Source organism: Eubalaena glacialis, chromosome 13 (genome assembly GCF_028564815.1).
Source record: "Eubalaena glacialis isolate mEubGla1 chromosome 13, mEubGla1.1.hap2.+ XY, whole genome shotgun sequence".
In the NCBI taxonomy this organism is placed as follows: domain Eukaryota; kingdom Metazoa; phylum Chordata; class Mammalia; order Artiodactyla; family Balaenidae; genus Eubalaena; species Eubalaena glacialis.
This window is the reverse complement of record NC_083728.1, coordinates 72,512,439-72,527,192: the sequence shown is the minus strand read 5'-3', so window position 1 is coordinate 72,527,192 and position 14,754 is coordinate 72,512,439. Positions and strand designations below refer to the sequence as shown.

At 42.1% G+C, this 14,754-nt stretch overlaps 1 protein-coding gene across 1 annotated transcript in view; it reads left to right on the top strand.

Moving 5' to 3' along the window:
* Positions 1-14,754, top strand: part of DNAH3 (dynein axonemal heavy chain 3) — a 203,145-nt gene that overhangs the window by 74,742 nt on the left and 113,649 nt on the right. The window contains exons 21-28 of the mRNA XM_061209863.1: positions 454-570; positions 1,513-1,692; positions 2,370-2,506; positions 4,893-5,094; positions 6,710-6,802; positions 8,649-8,759; positions 12,268-12,382; positions 14,346-14,544. Of these exons, the coding sequence (XP_061065846.1) occupies positions 454-570; positions 1,513-1,692; positions 2,370-2,506; positions 4,893-5,094; positions 6,710-6,802; positions 8,649-8,759; positions 12,268-12,382; positions 14,346-14,544 (1,154 nt within the window). The remainder of the gene's footprint in view (positions 1-453; positions 571-1,512; positions 1,693-2,369; positions 2,507-4,892; positions 5,095-6,709; positions 6,803-8,648; positions 8,760-12,267; positions 12,383-14,345; positions 14,545-14,754) is intronic.

Sequence of the window (14,754 nt, the reverse complement as noted above, 5' to 3'; positions counted from 1 at the left end):
GGAAAAAGTGCATATAAATTAAAAGAAAAACATTTGTATTTTGTTTTAAAATAACCACAGTTATTTGCTGTGAGTTTGCTGCAGTGCCCTGGGGCACACGGTTTGGGAACCAAAGGTCTAGACCTAACCAGATTAGCAGTTGATTCTACCTGAGGGAGAGCCGGGAAAACAAGTGAACAGAAAAGCAGGAACACAGGGAAGGGGACAGAACTCTTCCTCTTATAAACAGATGCTAGTTGCAGGTCTAGGCCTGGACCGTGTTTGATTTCTGCAAAGGAGGTAAAAAAGTCTTTAAGAATATTTTCAAGGAAGAAAATAGAAACTTCCACCTCCTACAAGACATAGTGTCCCACAAGGGTGGAGATCTGAGCTGTGAGGACTTTGAGGATCAGCATAAAAATCTGTGGGGGAGAGGTCTTGCGATTTTGACCGGGTGGTCATTTTTATTCACAGGATACAAGCATCTTGTGTGCAGTTGATGACATTCAACTGCTACTTGATGATCACGTGATAAAGACCCAGACCATGTGTGGCTCTCCATTTGTCAAACCAATAGAAGCAGAATGCCGGGTAAGAGGAAATGAGGTTGAATGTTTTGTGATGGCCCGTTAGCTCCGGGTTTCTTGGAGGAGCAAGAAGGGTTTTTTTTTGTTTTTTTTTCTGGCTGTGTGGCATGAGGGATCTTAGGTCCCTGACCAGGGATCCAGCCCGTGCCCCCTGCAGTGGAAGAGCGGAGTCTTAACCACTGGACCACCAGGGAAGTCCCGGAAGAAGGTTTTTAAGTCCAATTAACAAAGAAACTCACTTTCTCTTGATTAGAAAAAAAAAAACAACAAAAGACTGAAAGCAATAACCATCCAAGTAAGCCTTTATAACAGTCTGCCAGACAGCTTTTGCAATAGTCTGCTGAAAGAGAAGATGAGATTATTTGAATGCACCAAACAAAAATACATTTGGAAAGTATCTTATGGGCTATAGTAATCTAGAATGTAAATTACACGAGGTTTGGCCTCCTTTGCTCTTTGTTTGTAGAAGTGGGATAGGCTAAGGACACAAACTTGAGGCAGACTGCCTGGGTTCAAATTCTGACTCTGCCCCTTATCAGTTGTATGACCTTGGACAAGTTACTTGAATTAGTTGTATGTCAGTTTCTGCACCTGTGAAGTGAGCTTTGTAATAATATCTCCCTCATAAATCTGTTGGATTAAATTGGTTTCACATACATAAAGCACTCAGACCATCACTTGTCACAGAGTAAGCCTTATAAATATTATTGTTGTTGTTATTGTTATTATTATGATTATTCCACTAGGAAAAGAACTCTATGAGGGCAAGGACTCGTTTTTTTCTCTCATTGCTGTATCCACTTTGCCTAGAAGAGTGACCAGGACATAGCGGGCACTCAATATGTATTTGTGGAACAAGTGAATGAGTGAATGCGTCAATTTGTCGGTGGGTCTGTGATGCAGAGTGGCATGTTAATGACTCAGATATGAAATGCTAAATTTGCAGAACTGGGAAGAAAAGCTAGTTCGCGTGCAGGAAATTTTGGATGCCTGGTTAAAATGCCAAGCCACCTGGCTATACCTAGAACCAATCTTCAGTTCAGAGGACATCATAGCCCAGATGCCAGAAGAGGGCAGGAAATTTGCCATCATTGATAGTTACTGGAAATCACTCATGTCCCAAGCCGTGAGTTTTTACTACCTAGCACATCTCACCATCAGGAATGTGGGATGCCGTACAGATGTTCCTCATTGTGCAATGCAGCCATGTCCCTTGAAACCTATTAGTAAACTGGATTTTTGCAAATTCAGTATCTTTATAAATTTTTTCTAATTTCAAAAGTTATTTGTTATTAAAAATTCAAACATGGAAATAGGAAATGTAAAAAGTAGACGCCTTTTGAAATCCCACCTTTGTAGAGGTAACTATTAGCAGTTTGGATAATTTAGCTCTCATTCCTAATGAGGTGTAAGATTTTATTTGTTACACGATAATGCAATAAAGCTTTTATAGATCGAGAATAATTTTAGAATTCAGATAATTCTCTGTATTCAGTTACTCAGTTGTTTAACAAATGTTCAAGGGGCCAGCGCAGACTAGTATAGAATGTCGTGGTCTGAATTCCACAATCCCAGAAGTTAAAATATAATTGGCTTCGTTGGTTTCAGGTGCCCAACCCCAGCCCAGTCAACCATGGCCAGAGGAAGAGGGTCATGTTATTTGAGCAGTCAACCTTGTGGGATTAGGAGATGATTAGGGTAGGAGGGTCATTAGTGGATGGGCTGGTCGCTCACTCATTACAATAACCAGTCTCAGAATCTGGGAACCCCATGATGATTATCACCTTTTTTTATGGAACCTAGGTAAAAGATACCAGGGTTCTGATAGCAGCAGACCAACCACGGATGGCTGAGAGGCTTCAAGAAGCCAACCTTCTGTTGGAGGACATCCAGAAGGGGCTGAATGATTACTTGGAGAAGAAGAGACTATTTTTCCCCAGGTATCCAGTATCGTTCTCTTGCTTGAAGTTGCCCTCTTGACGCATATATAGGTAGAATTACATTTTTTCATACTGAGAGTTAGCTTCTACTCATCTATTCCATATTCTTTCTAGGTTTTCCATTCCCCGAAAGACAGCTCTCAGGGGTAAGGCATGTCTTCACGGTCACTATTTAGAGTGAGGTTGAATGGACACCAATGGAACCAGCATGGTCAAATACCCAATTAGAGGGGTATAGTACTCAAGAGCCTGGACTTTGGAGTTAAACAGACCTCATTTGAGTCCTTAGCCACACGTGGCTATCCAGTGCTTGAAATGTGGCTAGTGTAACTTAGAAAGCAAATTTTTAACCTATTTAATATTAATTTTTTAAATGTAAATAGTCACATTTGGCTAATTGCTTCAGTGTTGGACAACACAAATATAGCACAAATAGTGGAAAGAACCTCGATTTGGAAGCACAAAACTTAGTAAGAGGAGACCTCTGAAATTTGGGCTTCTAGTCCTATACCCACTACTGTTATTCCTAATAAAAATATGAATAATAGCCAACACCCATACAGCATTTACCATATGCCAGGTCACCACTTTAAGTGCTTACATGAATTATCTGATTTAACCCTTACAATAATCCTATGAGGTTGCTAACATTATTTTTACCCCCATTTTACGAATGAGAAAACAAACAGTAACTTGCCAAAAAGCACAAGACTGGTAAAAGAACAAGCTAGAATTCAAATTCAGGTAGTCTGGATAAGACACTCAGTTATTTAAATTCTCTGAGCTTCATTTTCTCCGTAAGTTAATTAAACACATACACAAAGTATCTCAATATTTCTTTGTGCATTTTTATGGAATAAAATTAAACACTCTCAACAAACACTTTGAAAATGTTATTGATAGTCACATATTTTAAATTAATTTTAGCTTGAAAATACAGTGCTAAATAATGATTTTAGTTTTAAATTATACAGATATATTAATTATTACTCTTACGGCCATTGGCCTTATTCATTATCTTACATGATGAATCCATAGAGGTCAGCTATTTGAATTTCACTTGGGAGTAGGAGAAATTGACATCCTCATTAGATATTGGTTAGTCAACCAGCCAACAAATAATTATTGAGCTATTCCTACCCATTCAATGCTGCAGTTATAGTGTATTAATTTGCTTTGCTGCATAACAAGGCACCCCAAAACTTAGAAGCTTAAAACAACAGCTATTTTACTTAGCTCACAATTCTGTGGGTTGGAAAATTGGGCTGAGCTCAGCTGGGTAGTTCTTCTGGTCTCATCAGGGCTCACTCAAGTGACTACAGTCAACTGGCAGTCAGTGGCCTCAGTCACTTGTCTGGTGGTTAGCTTCCTGTTGGCCAGGGCAGTGAGGATAATTGGGCCACATGTCTTTTATCCTCCAGAAGGCTAGCCTGGGTTTATTCACATGGTGGTGGTTGTAGGGTTCCGAAGAGCAGCAAGAGTGGAAGCGTCAAGGCCTCTTGATGTTTAAGCTTGGAACTAGTACAAATTCATGTTTGCCACAGTCTATCGGCCAAAGCAGGACACAGACCCAGCCAAGGTTCAAGAGATGTGAAAACAAACTCCACCTCTTAAAGAGAGAAGCTGCAAATATTGTGGTCTTTTTGTAATCCACCAAATACAGTGAAAACCATCATCATATGATCCCTCCATTATGGAACTTAAAACCTAGTGGTTACAGTAGAGGTTTGTCCCTTGAACATTTTCTGAAGGTTTGTTGTTGCTTAGGGTATAAGCAAGAGAATGAAGCTATCTTATTACCTCTAATATAAAACATGATAAAGCCCTCTGCACATGAATAGGCTCATTATTAACATGCACTTCTTACTTCCCACCTGTAACATTTTTCTGGAGATAAGGAAAGAAAGGGAAGTCTTTTCTCCTCCTACCCAGCAGTTCTCAACACTGACTGCACATTAGAATCGCCTGGGATTTTTAAAAATACAAATTCCCAGACCCAATCCCAGATCAGTTATACTATAATCTCTGGGAAGTGGAACCTTGGCATTGGAAATTTTTTTATAAGCTCTGCAGATGATTCTAAAGTGCAGCCAAGGTTAAGAACCACTGCTCTATCCAGGTTTCTTTCACCTGGTAGCAACCGCTCTCTCCCAGCCATATAAAATCCACATATACCAGCTTTCTTCCTTTCTTTTGCTGAGTCAAAACCATCTCCACCCTCTATGCCCTAGATGAAAAATGGTGAAGAGGAGTGGGCCTTAGATAAGACTCTAGAAGTAGCTGGCGTTCACGGGAGTGTCATCTACCTGTTGGGGAGTATCACCTTGTTGGAAAAAGAAGCTCTTAGAAGAGATTCCAGTAGCCATCTTCCTTTGCTTTGCAATAGGTTCTTCTTCCTATCAAATGATGAGCTGCTGGAGATCTTGTCAGAGACAAAGGACCCCCTCCGAGTTCAACCACACTTGAAGAAGTGCTTTGAAGGAATTGCCAAGCTGGAGTTTACAGACAGTCTGGAGATTGTGGGCATGATCAGCTCAGAAAAAGAAATCGTTCCATTCAAACAGAAAATCTCCCCAGCTCAAGCCAAAGTAACTCCACTTACCCATTTTTGGTTCTTATCGTCATAACAGAGCGAAACAGAGAGAGGCAGATTGTATGTTGGTTAAGCATTTGGACTCTGGTTCCAGACTGCCTGGGTGTGGAACACTTAGATTACACAACTTAATGATGGGGTGACTTTGGGGAACTAATCTTTCTGAGTCTGCTTGCTCATCTCTAAGATGGAGATTATACTGCAATTCACATGGCATCCTAAATTTGTGGAAGGATTTCAACCAAACTTGATATGGAGGCAGCAGCAGGAATCAGATCCAAACAACTAATGCTGTTTAAATCCCCATGAGCAGAGCCCAGTTTAAAGAGATCTGGTCAGATGGGGCAGGTGTTTTTAAAGGTCAATAATATTTCATGGAATTAATGCCATTTAACTCAGATTTTTCATACATGTGCCCTTATCAAATGAGTAAAATGTAAGTTACTTCCACTCTTGCTGAACATGACAGCACCCCAGCGTAGAAATAGACAAGCACTCTTGCCTTGCTGTTTTTTGCCACCCACACATTTAAGTTGCAACAACCAGGGATCATACCTTAAAACCAGACACCAGCTAGCTCACAAGCACCTGAGGTCAGCAGGTGCAGTTTCCTGAAATTCTAACACTGAATAATATGCTGCACATTCAAATTACCTGCAGAGCTTTAAAAAAATCCAAATGCCCTGCTTGCATCTCATACCAATTAAATCAGAATGTCTGGGAGTGGGAGTCAGGCATCCATAATTTTTAAAGATCTCCAGATGATTCCAGTGCACAGCCAAGTTTGGGGACCACTGGAATAATGCGAGAATTAGAACTGTTCAATTAGAAATGAGCAATTTATTTTATGAACTTGTCGACTAATTAAAAATGCACAACCTAAACATTAAGAGTTGTGTTTTATTCAGCGGACATTCTTAGGACTTCAAGCTGGAGAGGCAGCATCTCAAGTAACCCTGAGAAAACTGCTTGGAGGAGGCAAGGAGGGGAGATATATAGGAGTTTTGCAACAAAGGGCAGGTAGTCTGAACTTCAAAAGATTATTGTTAATTTAAGAAAACCAGATACCTCAAGTTAAGGAATTTAGTGCTTTTCTATGAATGGGAAAATGCAAAAGTCTAGGCTCATTGAAATCATTCCTTTGATATGCACGTCAGCTATCTGGGGCCAGTATCCTGTGTTTTCTCACCCTGAGTTCCCTCAGGGCTCACCAGCTCACTTTGGGAGGTGGTGGCTGCAGTCACTGATGGCTGCAGCATCTTTTGATTACTGATATGGCAGAGGCAATATTTTATTTCTCAAACTGAAGTGTAAATCTGTCATTTGTCTCCTGAGAGAGACATAAATAACGTTATTTACAGTTGTCTTCCAGAATATGATATGAAAGAAGTGCATGTTAAAAACTCCCTATTGCCCCTTTTTTGAGACATACACTTCTTAGAATACCGTAAATAAGTGTAAAACCAATAGTTAAAGAATACTGGCTTGAAGGTGTGCAAACCTTTGGCCTCCCTCCAGCCCTGTCGAGAGAGAAAGCTGGCTTCTGCCCATGGTCCCTCCCTCCAGGCTTGGCTAACTGTCACTGCCTCTCTGTCTGTCTCAACCCACAGGGCATGGTGGAAAAATGGCTCCAGCAGGTGGAACAGATGATGCTTGCCAGTATGCAGGAAGTTATTAGACTTGGGATTGAAGCGTATGTCCAGGTAAATGAAAATTGGGGTACACATGCCAGGGTGTTGGTACACCAACAAGAACTTTGGGGACAAGGTTAAATGGAAGCCTGTCTTCTGCTAAAACCCACCCCTCTCCTGCTGAGTAACACCTGACCCCTCTTTCTCCTTTCCCTGTAAATCCTGGGGCAATGTATATATTTCTGGATATAAAACGTTTGCAGTTAGAAGCAGCTGACACCAGCATAGCCTGTGAGCCAGAACCCTTTGTTTGCTGTGGGCCAGGCCTTTCTGTGAAAATAATTGATGGCAAGTGGTTTATTTAGAGCCCCTTCCCAATTAAGCATCCCCTCCCCCAGGCTTTTATTAACATTACACATGCCCTGAAGGGCACAACTCATTAAGCTCCCAAAGCTTTAGGTGACCTGTATAACAGAAGGCCTAAGGGAAAAGAACCTGTTGCAATTACTCTTTAGCCAGCTCCTCGCTAGGTTAATGTTGTCAGACTAGATATTTGGTCTCCTCTACTTTAGGTGCTTCTCACTTTGGGGCCCCCACCCCTATCCCCAGGACTTTTTCCATCAAAAAAAGGGGTATTCAATTAACACCTTCCCACTAAAGTACCAAGGACTGACCCTGCTGCCCCTCTCAGTAGTATTTGCCTTGTAAATGAAAGACCAGTCCTTTGTCCCATGACATATTACAAATCAAAAATTAGGTTAAAGAAAAACGGCTACCTGTATGAAGTTATTTCACGCAATTGCATCTATAGCCAGACACAGCAAACTTTTTCTGTAAAGGACCAGATAGTAAATGTTTTCAGCTCTGCAGGCAATATACACCAGGCACAACTATTTATCCTTGCCTTTCTAATACAAAAGCAGCCTTGGATGATGGGTTCAACAGTGGGCATGGCTGTATTACAATATAACTTTATTTACAAAAACAGATATGGCCATATTTGGCCCTTAGGCTATAATTTCCCTATCTATAGTTAAAAAAAAGTTAGGGCGGTCATGGCTAAGAAAATCGTGGGGTAGTACTGCAATGTTATATAGCTATCAAAAGGAGTAGTTATATAAATACTTTCTGAACAACACCTTGATTATAACTATGTAAAATCCCTGGATGGGAGCATTAAAGAAAAAAAGAAAGAAAGGAGTGGTTGACTGAAAAAAAAATGCACAACATGAGAGTTGTGAGTTAAGTTTTATTTGGGGCAAAATGAGGACTATAGACTGGGAGACAGCATTTCAGATATCTCTCAGAAAATGCTCCAAAGAAGTAGGGGGGAAGGTCAGTATATATGTGATTTTGGTGAAGGGGAAGTACATGCAATCATCACATATTTTTTGCAGAAGTTTTCTTCTAGTCTCGTGAAGGTTGCTGCTAGCCACGAGGAGCAGATGTCACCACGAAGGGTTTTAATGCTTTTCTAGATATGAGGAGATACAAGAATTGGGCTCATAAAATGGTTTCCTGAAAATATCTAATTATCTGAAGACCTGTTCTGCCAGTTTTTCCCAGAGCACAGAGTGCCTCATTCCTGATCTCCACCCTGAACTCCTTGCAGGGGGTGTTGAAGGTCAGCAGCTGCAGCAGGTCATAACTTAATCCTTGTAGAGGTAGATGGCAAGTGACAACTTATAGGCGACAGAGTTAATGAAATTGTTGGTGATGATCCTTTTCTTTTTCATAAAATTCAGGGAGGAAGACATAAATCAGTAATCCCAGAAATGTCAAGCCTTGTAGCCTGTGAGGTTGGGGATGAATTTTGTTTTTGTTGAGGGGGTAAGATGGTGGTGGATGTTTTTAGGAAGTCAGTTTAAATCACACAAGATGAATTGACCCTACAATGTGCCCCACTGCACTTTCCCAGGTCCCCCGTAATCACTGGGTCTTGCAGTGGCCTGGCCAGGTGGTTATCTGTGTCTCCTCCATCTTTTGGACCCAGGAGGTTTCCCAAGCCCTGGTTGAAAAGACCCTACCGGTAAGTGAGCCTGTCGTGAAGCTCGTAGAGGAGATTTGAGCTTGATTATGATTTGAATGACATATAATTAGAGTAGCCATTTTTCTAAACAAAAAAATAAACAGCCCCATGGTGTCACAGGAGGCAGGGTTCTCTTCGGGACAGAGATTTGGGAATTAGGGCTGTCCTGGAGTTCTGTAGTATAAGAACTCTCACATTTCTTCCCAGATGGAAATTCTAGGCTGCAGTATCCTAAGGTTCATCAGCCTTTGCTTCCAAGTGTCAACCTGGCAGAATTTCTACCAACAGAGACTGCTCATCTTCTTCCTGGGCCAAGAAGCCACCTGGTCCTGTTTTCCTCTCCTCTTCCTCCACCATATCCCTTCTTACCACCTCCAGTCCGACACTAACCCACCTCCAGCTTTTCCTTCAGCTTTCTCTTGAGACCAAGAATGCTCAGGTCCTGCTTATCTTCAGATCCAGACACACATATTTCCAGCTAACTCTGCCACTGTTGCTTGTACTTGAGAGTTCAAGACCTGGATGGACTTGAGTTCAAATTCTGACACCTCCACCTGTTAGATATGTGACCATGGTCAAGTTACGTAACCTGAACCTCAGTCTCCTTGTCTATAAAATGGAAGGAATTGTAGCACCACACCTTACTACTGTGAAGGGTTAAATGAGATGCTAGTAAATTATTCAGTACTTAGATCCTAGGCTATAAACCCCACAGGGCAGGGGGCATGTCTTCTTGGCTCACTATTATATCTCAAGGGGTTATTGCAGTGTCAAGCACATAGTAGTTGCTCAATAAATATTTTTTGACAGAATACATGGTAACTCCATTCCCAAAATTTTTACCATGGTATAATTTCCCATGATTATCTCGTTAGAATTCCTGTTATTCCCCTATATACAATATGATTGTCTGTGGCTAGAATATATTTTAATTTACTATATTTTGCTTTATACATTAAAATTAGAACATTAGTATTTGACCAAGTTTCACTTTTTACAGATTTCTTGTTGATAATTCCTAAAAGATGTGTTGCACTTTACACGTGCAAACTGCTTTCACGTACATCATTTCAAACCTCAGAAACACTAAAAAATTCTGACTTTTTTGACTGTATCTCTGTGCCCCAGTTTTCGTACCTGTAAAAGAGGAGAGTGCTTCCCATCACACACTCAAGCCCTGGAGTACAATGAATGCTGAATGGTGTGCCTTGGCATCCTAAAGGTGTTGGTACAGAATTGCTATCCATCCATCCATCTACCCATTGTTCATTTAACAAATATTTGTTTGACTTTGCAACTGGGACTTTGCTGCTAGGCAAAGGGAATTAGAGGTGAATGAGACAGTCATGGTCCCTGTCCTCACGGATTTACAGTCTAGTGGGGGGAGATAAAAAGGCTCTTTTATAGAACTATGATACTGAAAGCACAGGGATCCAGAAAGCATGGGAAGGAAGGAGAAAGTAAGAGAGGGGAAGATTTCCCAGAAAAACAGTGTCTAAGAGGAGACATAAAATATGAATAGGGAGTAGCCAAGCAAAGAACAGGAGAAAGAGCACTCCCGAGAGAGAGAGGAGAGAGAGAGAGGAGAGAGAGACCAGAATGTGCAGAAGTCTGACGATGAAAAGTACGGTGCATTCCAGCAACTGAAGGCAGTTTGGTCCAGAATTGCTGTGGAATGCATGTGGTTAAGAGAGATGCAGGGGGCAGTTCCATCACCAACGGCTTTATAGACACACCAAGGGTGATGGGGACACATCAAAAAGGCTTTTTTTTTTTTTTTTTGCTATGTGCTATGGATATTATAATTAATAACAATAACAACCACCACTATTTACTGGGTGCTTTATTCACACCAGACATTGTGCCAAGTGCTTTACATACACTATCTTATTTAATCCTCAAAACCACTTGAAGAATAGCTATAATTATCGGGATTTGACAGATCAGGAGACTGAGACTCAGAGCGTTAAAATCATTTGCCAAAGAAGACCATAACAAGAAAGTGGGGAAAATGAGATGAGCCTAGGGTGGTCTCACTTATTTTTAATTCTTTTTTTTTTTCAGTTTTTATTTATTTATTTATTTATTTTTGGCTGCGTTGGGTCTTCGTTGCTGCGTGCGGGCGTTCTCTAGTTGCGGTGAGCAGGGGCTACTCTTCGTTGCAGTGCGGGGACTTATTGTGGTGGCTTCTCTTATTGCGGAGCACGGGCTCTAGGCGTGTGGGCTCAGTAGTTGTGGCTCGTGGGCTCTAGAACGCAGGCTCAGTAGTTGTGGTACACAGGCTTAGTTGCTCCGTGGCATGTGGGATCTTCCCAGACCAGGGCTCGAACCTGTGTACCCTGCATTGGCAGGCGGATTCTTAACCACTGCACCACCAGGGAAGTCCCATTTTTAATTCATTTTTATTGTTTAACTCTTTATTTTGAAATAATGTCAGACCTGCAAATAACGTTGCAAAAATAATACAAAGAATTCCCATACACCCTTCATCCAGATTCCCCACATATTAACATCTTACATAACCACAGTACAATTATCCGAATCAGGAAATCAACATTGATACAATATTATTATCTATTCTAGAAACCTTTTATACTCATCCTGGTTCAGGATCCAATCCAGGATTACATGTTTACATGCATTTAGTTTTCATATCTCCTTTGTCTACTTTAATCTGAGTATCAGGTATTTTTGTTACTTCTGGTTTACTACCTATTTTTTTTTTTTTTTAAGATAGTAGTCATCTTTTCTTTTTTAAATTTATTTATTTATTTATTTATTTTTGGCTGTGTTGGGTCTTCGTTTCTGTGCGAGGGCTTTCTCTAGTTGCTGCAAGCGGGAGCCACTCTTCATCGCGGTGCACGGGCCTCTCACTATCGCGGCCTCTCTTGTTGCAGAGCACAGGCTCCAGACGCGCAGGCTCAGTAGTTGTGGCTCACGGGCCCAGTTGCTCCGTGGCATGTGGGATCTTCCCAGACCAGAGCTCGAACCCGTGTCCCCTGCATTGGCAGGCGGATTCTCAACCACTGCACCACCAGGGAAACCCTACTACCTAATTTATATATAGTAAAATTCACCCTTTTTAGTGTGCATTTCTGAATTTTGACAAGCACATACATTTGTGTAGCCACCATCACAGTCAAGACATAGAACAATTCCAAACACCCTAAAATTTTCCTCATACCCTTTGTAGTCAACCTTTTCCCCTATTCTCAGCCTCTGGCAACTACCATTCTGTTTTCTGTCCCTATAGTTTTGTCTTTTCCACAATATTATAAAAATGAAATCATATAGTATCTAAGCTTTCAAATCTGAATTCTTTCAGTTAGCGTAATGCATTTGAAATTTGTCTCAATGTTAATGACTGGGGGTGAGGGAAAGGGAGCTTGAGGGATGACATCCAGGAGTCTGGTTTGGACCATGGGGTGGTGGATGGTGTCATTCCAGAAAAGGGACTACCAGTAGAGAATCCAGTTTAACCCATTGTTCCATCTGACTCCCCTGCTAGGATTTTCTGAAAAAGAGCAATGATCAGATGGCACAGATTGTCCAGCTGGTGCGAGGAAAGCTGAGCAGTGGGGCTCGACTCACCCTTGGGGCCCTCACAGTCATTGATGTCCACGGTAAGCAAGGAGGTTTCCCTCGCATCACTGACTGTCCAGTAAGAGCTGCCAGGCTTGCCTCTCTCCCTTCTGGATGGAATGACTCAGGTCCCTTTTCTCATTAGGAAGAGGCTTCTCCAACTGAAAGTAAGTGAGGGGGTAAGGAGAGGAGTCAGTGCTTCTGTGTATCTCCATCTTATGTTTTCCCCTCCCATCCCCAACCTTTCTGAGATTTACCAACTCGAATCGATTTCCTTGTACTGATCTTAATGAACATTTTTGAATACTTACTTGGTGCCAAGCTTTGTGCTAAGTGCTTGATATACACTGTCTTATTTTTATACACATTTCACAGATTAAGAGCCTGAGGTTTGTAGAGGCAAATAACTTGCTGAGAGGCACACAGCTAGTAAGTAGCAGAGACGCTTTTGTAATTTGAACTTATGTCTGATTCCAAACCCAGAGACTGGAAATGGGCAGTGATGCAGGGAGGGAAGGGGTAAGAGAGGATGCCTTCCAGCTCTTCCTAAAAAAGAGAGAGAGAGAGAAGGAGAGAAGGAGGAAAGGAGGAAGAAGAACCAGGGTCTTTATATAGAGCAAACCACCCCCACACCCTCACGCCATCATCACCAAGGAAACTAGGGCTGGACCAAACTGGTTGCCTGGGAACAGTGTCTCTTTTGCTTACACACCCAGCTTCCTACTGGCAGTTCATGCATCTTACTCTATGTGAGGCTGATGCTCATTTCTTTTTTGGCCGCACGGCTTGTGGGACCTCAGTTCCCTGACCAGGGATTGAACCTGGGCCACGGCAGTGAAAGCCTGGAATCCTAACCACTAGGCCACCAGGGAACTCCCTGATGCTCATTTCAATCCCTGATGCTCATTTCAATCTGATTTCATTTGGATAGACTAGCATAAAATCCGGAGGCGAGAAGGGAGAATGTGATCTTCATTGGCTACATATTTAACTGGTAGGAGTAATAAGTGCAAGCATGGTTACAGCCCAGGATACCTCAGAGTGGTTGGGTTTACACACACACACACACACACATTCATGCACAAACACACGAACATACACTGCATAGGGAAGGTATCCCCAACCCAGTGCCTTGAGATTCACCTTCCCCTTGGATCTCTCACACATACCCTGCTCCTGCCACCACTCTCTGGGTTCTCCCAGGAATCTGGCGTGGAATTAAATTCCTTGGGGTGAATGGAAGAGCTGCTGGTGTAATCTTCTGCAAGGACTCTTCTCTGTAGGGTTTTGGATTTTACTGTAATAAAGATTTCTCTCACAGAGAGGCAGTAGACTTACAGAAGTGTCCCTTTGCAAAGTTATATTTCTGAGATCCTGATTTCAAGCTGCTCTACTAGTTCTGAGATCACAGTAGCACTTGCCCTGTGAGTTACCTAAAAAATAACGAATGATTCTCATAAACTTATGTCCACTCATCAACTTCAGGGCTCCCATCACTGTGAGAAAATTAAATTAGGCTCACAATCCCATGACAGAAAGGAGAAAACCTAGAAATGTATCTCCTAGTTAGTTTCTCAGACACCCCCCTTCATGGAAAGAATACATCTAACAAGGATTCTTGGGGCGCCTACCCTTGCTAACTATATCAGGCAAGGCAGATCGTGTTCTCCTAGGATATCTAGAGGCCTGGAACAGGGCCAAAAGGGTCACACTGGGGATAAGATAGCATTTGGGGTAACTACATATTGCAAACCCCTCTGGTTCAGCCTCCCAAGAGTTTGGGAATGATAACAGTAGCTAATACTATAAATTTATATAGTGCATAAATACAGATGTTGCTTGAAGTTTGGGGATGGGCGAGGAGGATAGTTGAGCCTAAAATTGTCACGATAGTGAGGGGTGGCCTTGATGACATCCTCAGTCAAACCTTTCTGAGGAATCCATGAAGACGGGAGGATGCTGATGGCTCCGCAAGTGTGTGTTTCCACGTCTGTGTCCCCACAGCTCGTGATGTGGTCGCCAAGCTATCTGAAGACAGTGTCTGTGATCTGAATGATTTCCAGTGGATCTCCCAACTGCGCTACTACTGGGATGCCAAGGATGTACAGGTGCAGATGATCACTACAGAAGCCTTATACGGCTATGAGTACCTGGGAAACTCCCCCCGGCTGGTGATTACGCCCCTCACTGACCGCTGCTACAGGTAAACTCTGGGGCTCCCCCAGACCTGAAGGGTGAATAGAGAATTCCAAAAGGAAAACCTGGGGAAGAAGGTTAGAGCATCTTGAGTTTGTTACCATTACCGTCTATATTTTAGTTTCTCAGATTTTACAATTTTTCCCTTCGTCACCATGGTCCCACAGATGGGCACTGACACTGGGCCTTAGGCCAGAAATGAGAACGTAGGAGTCCT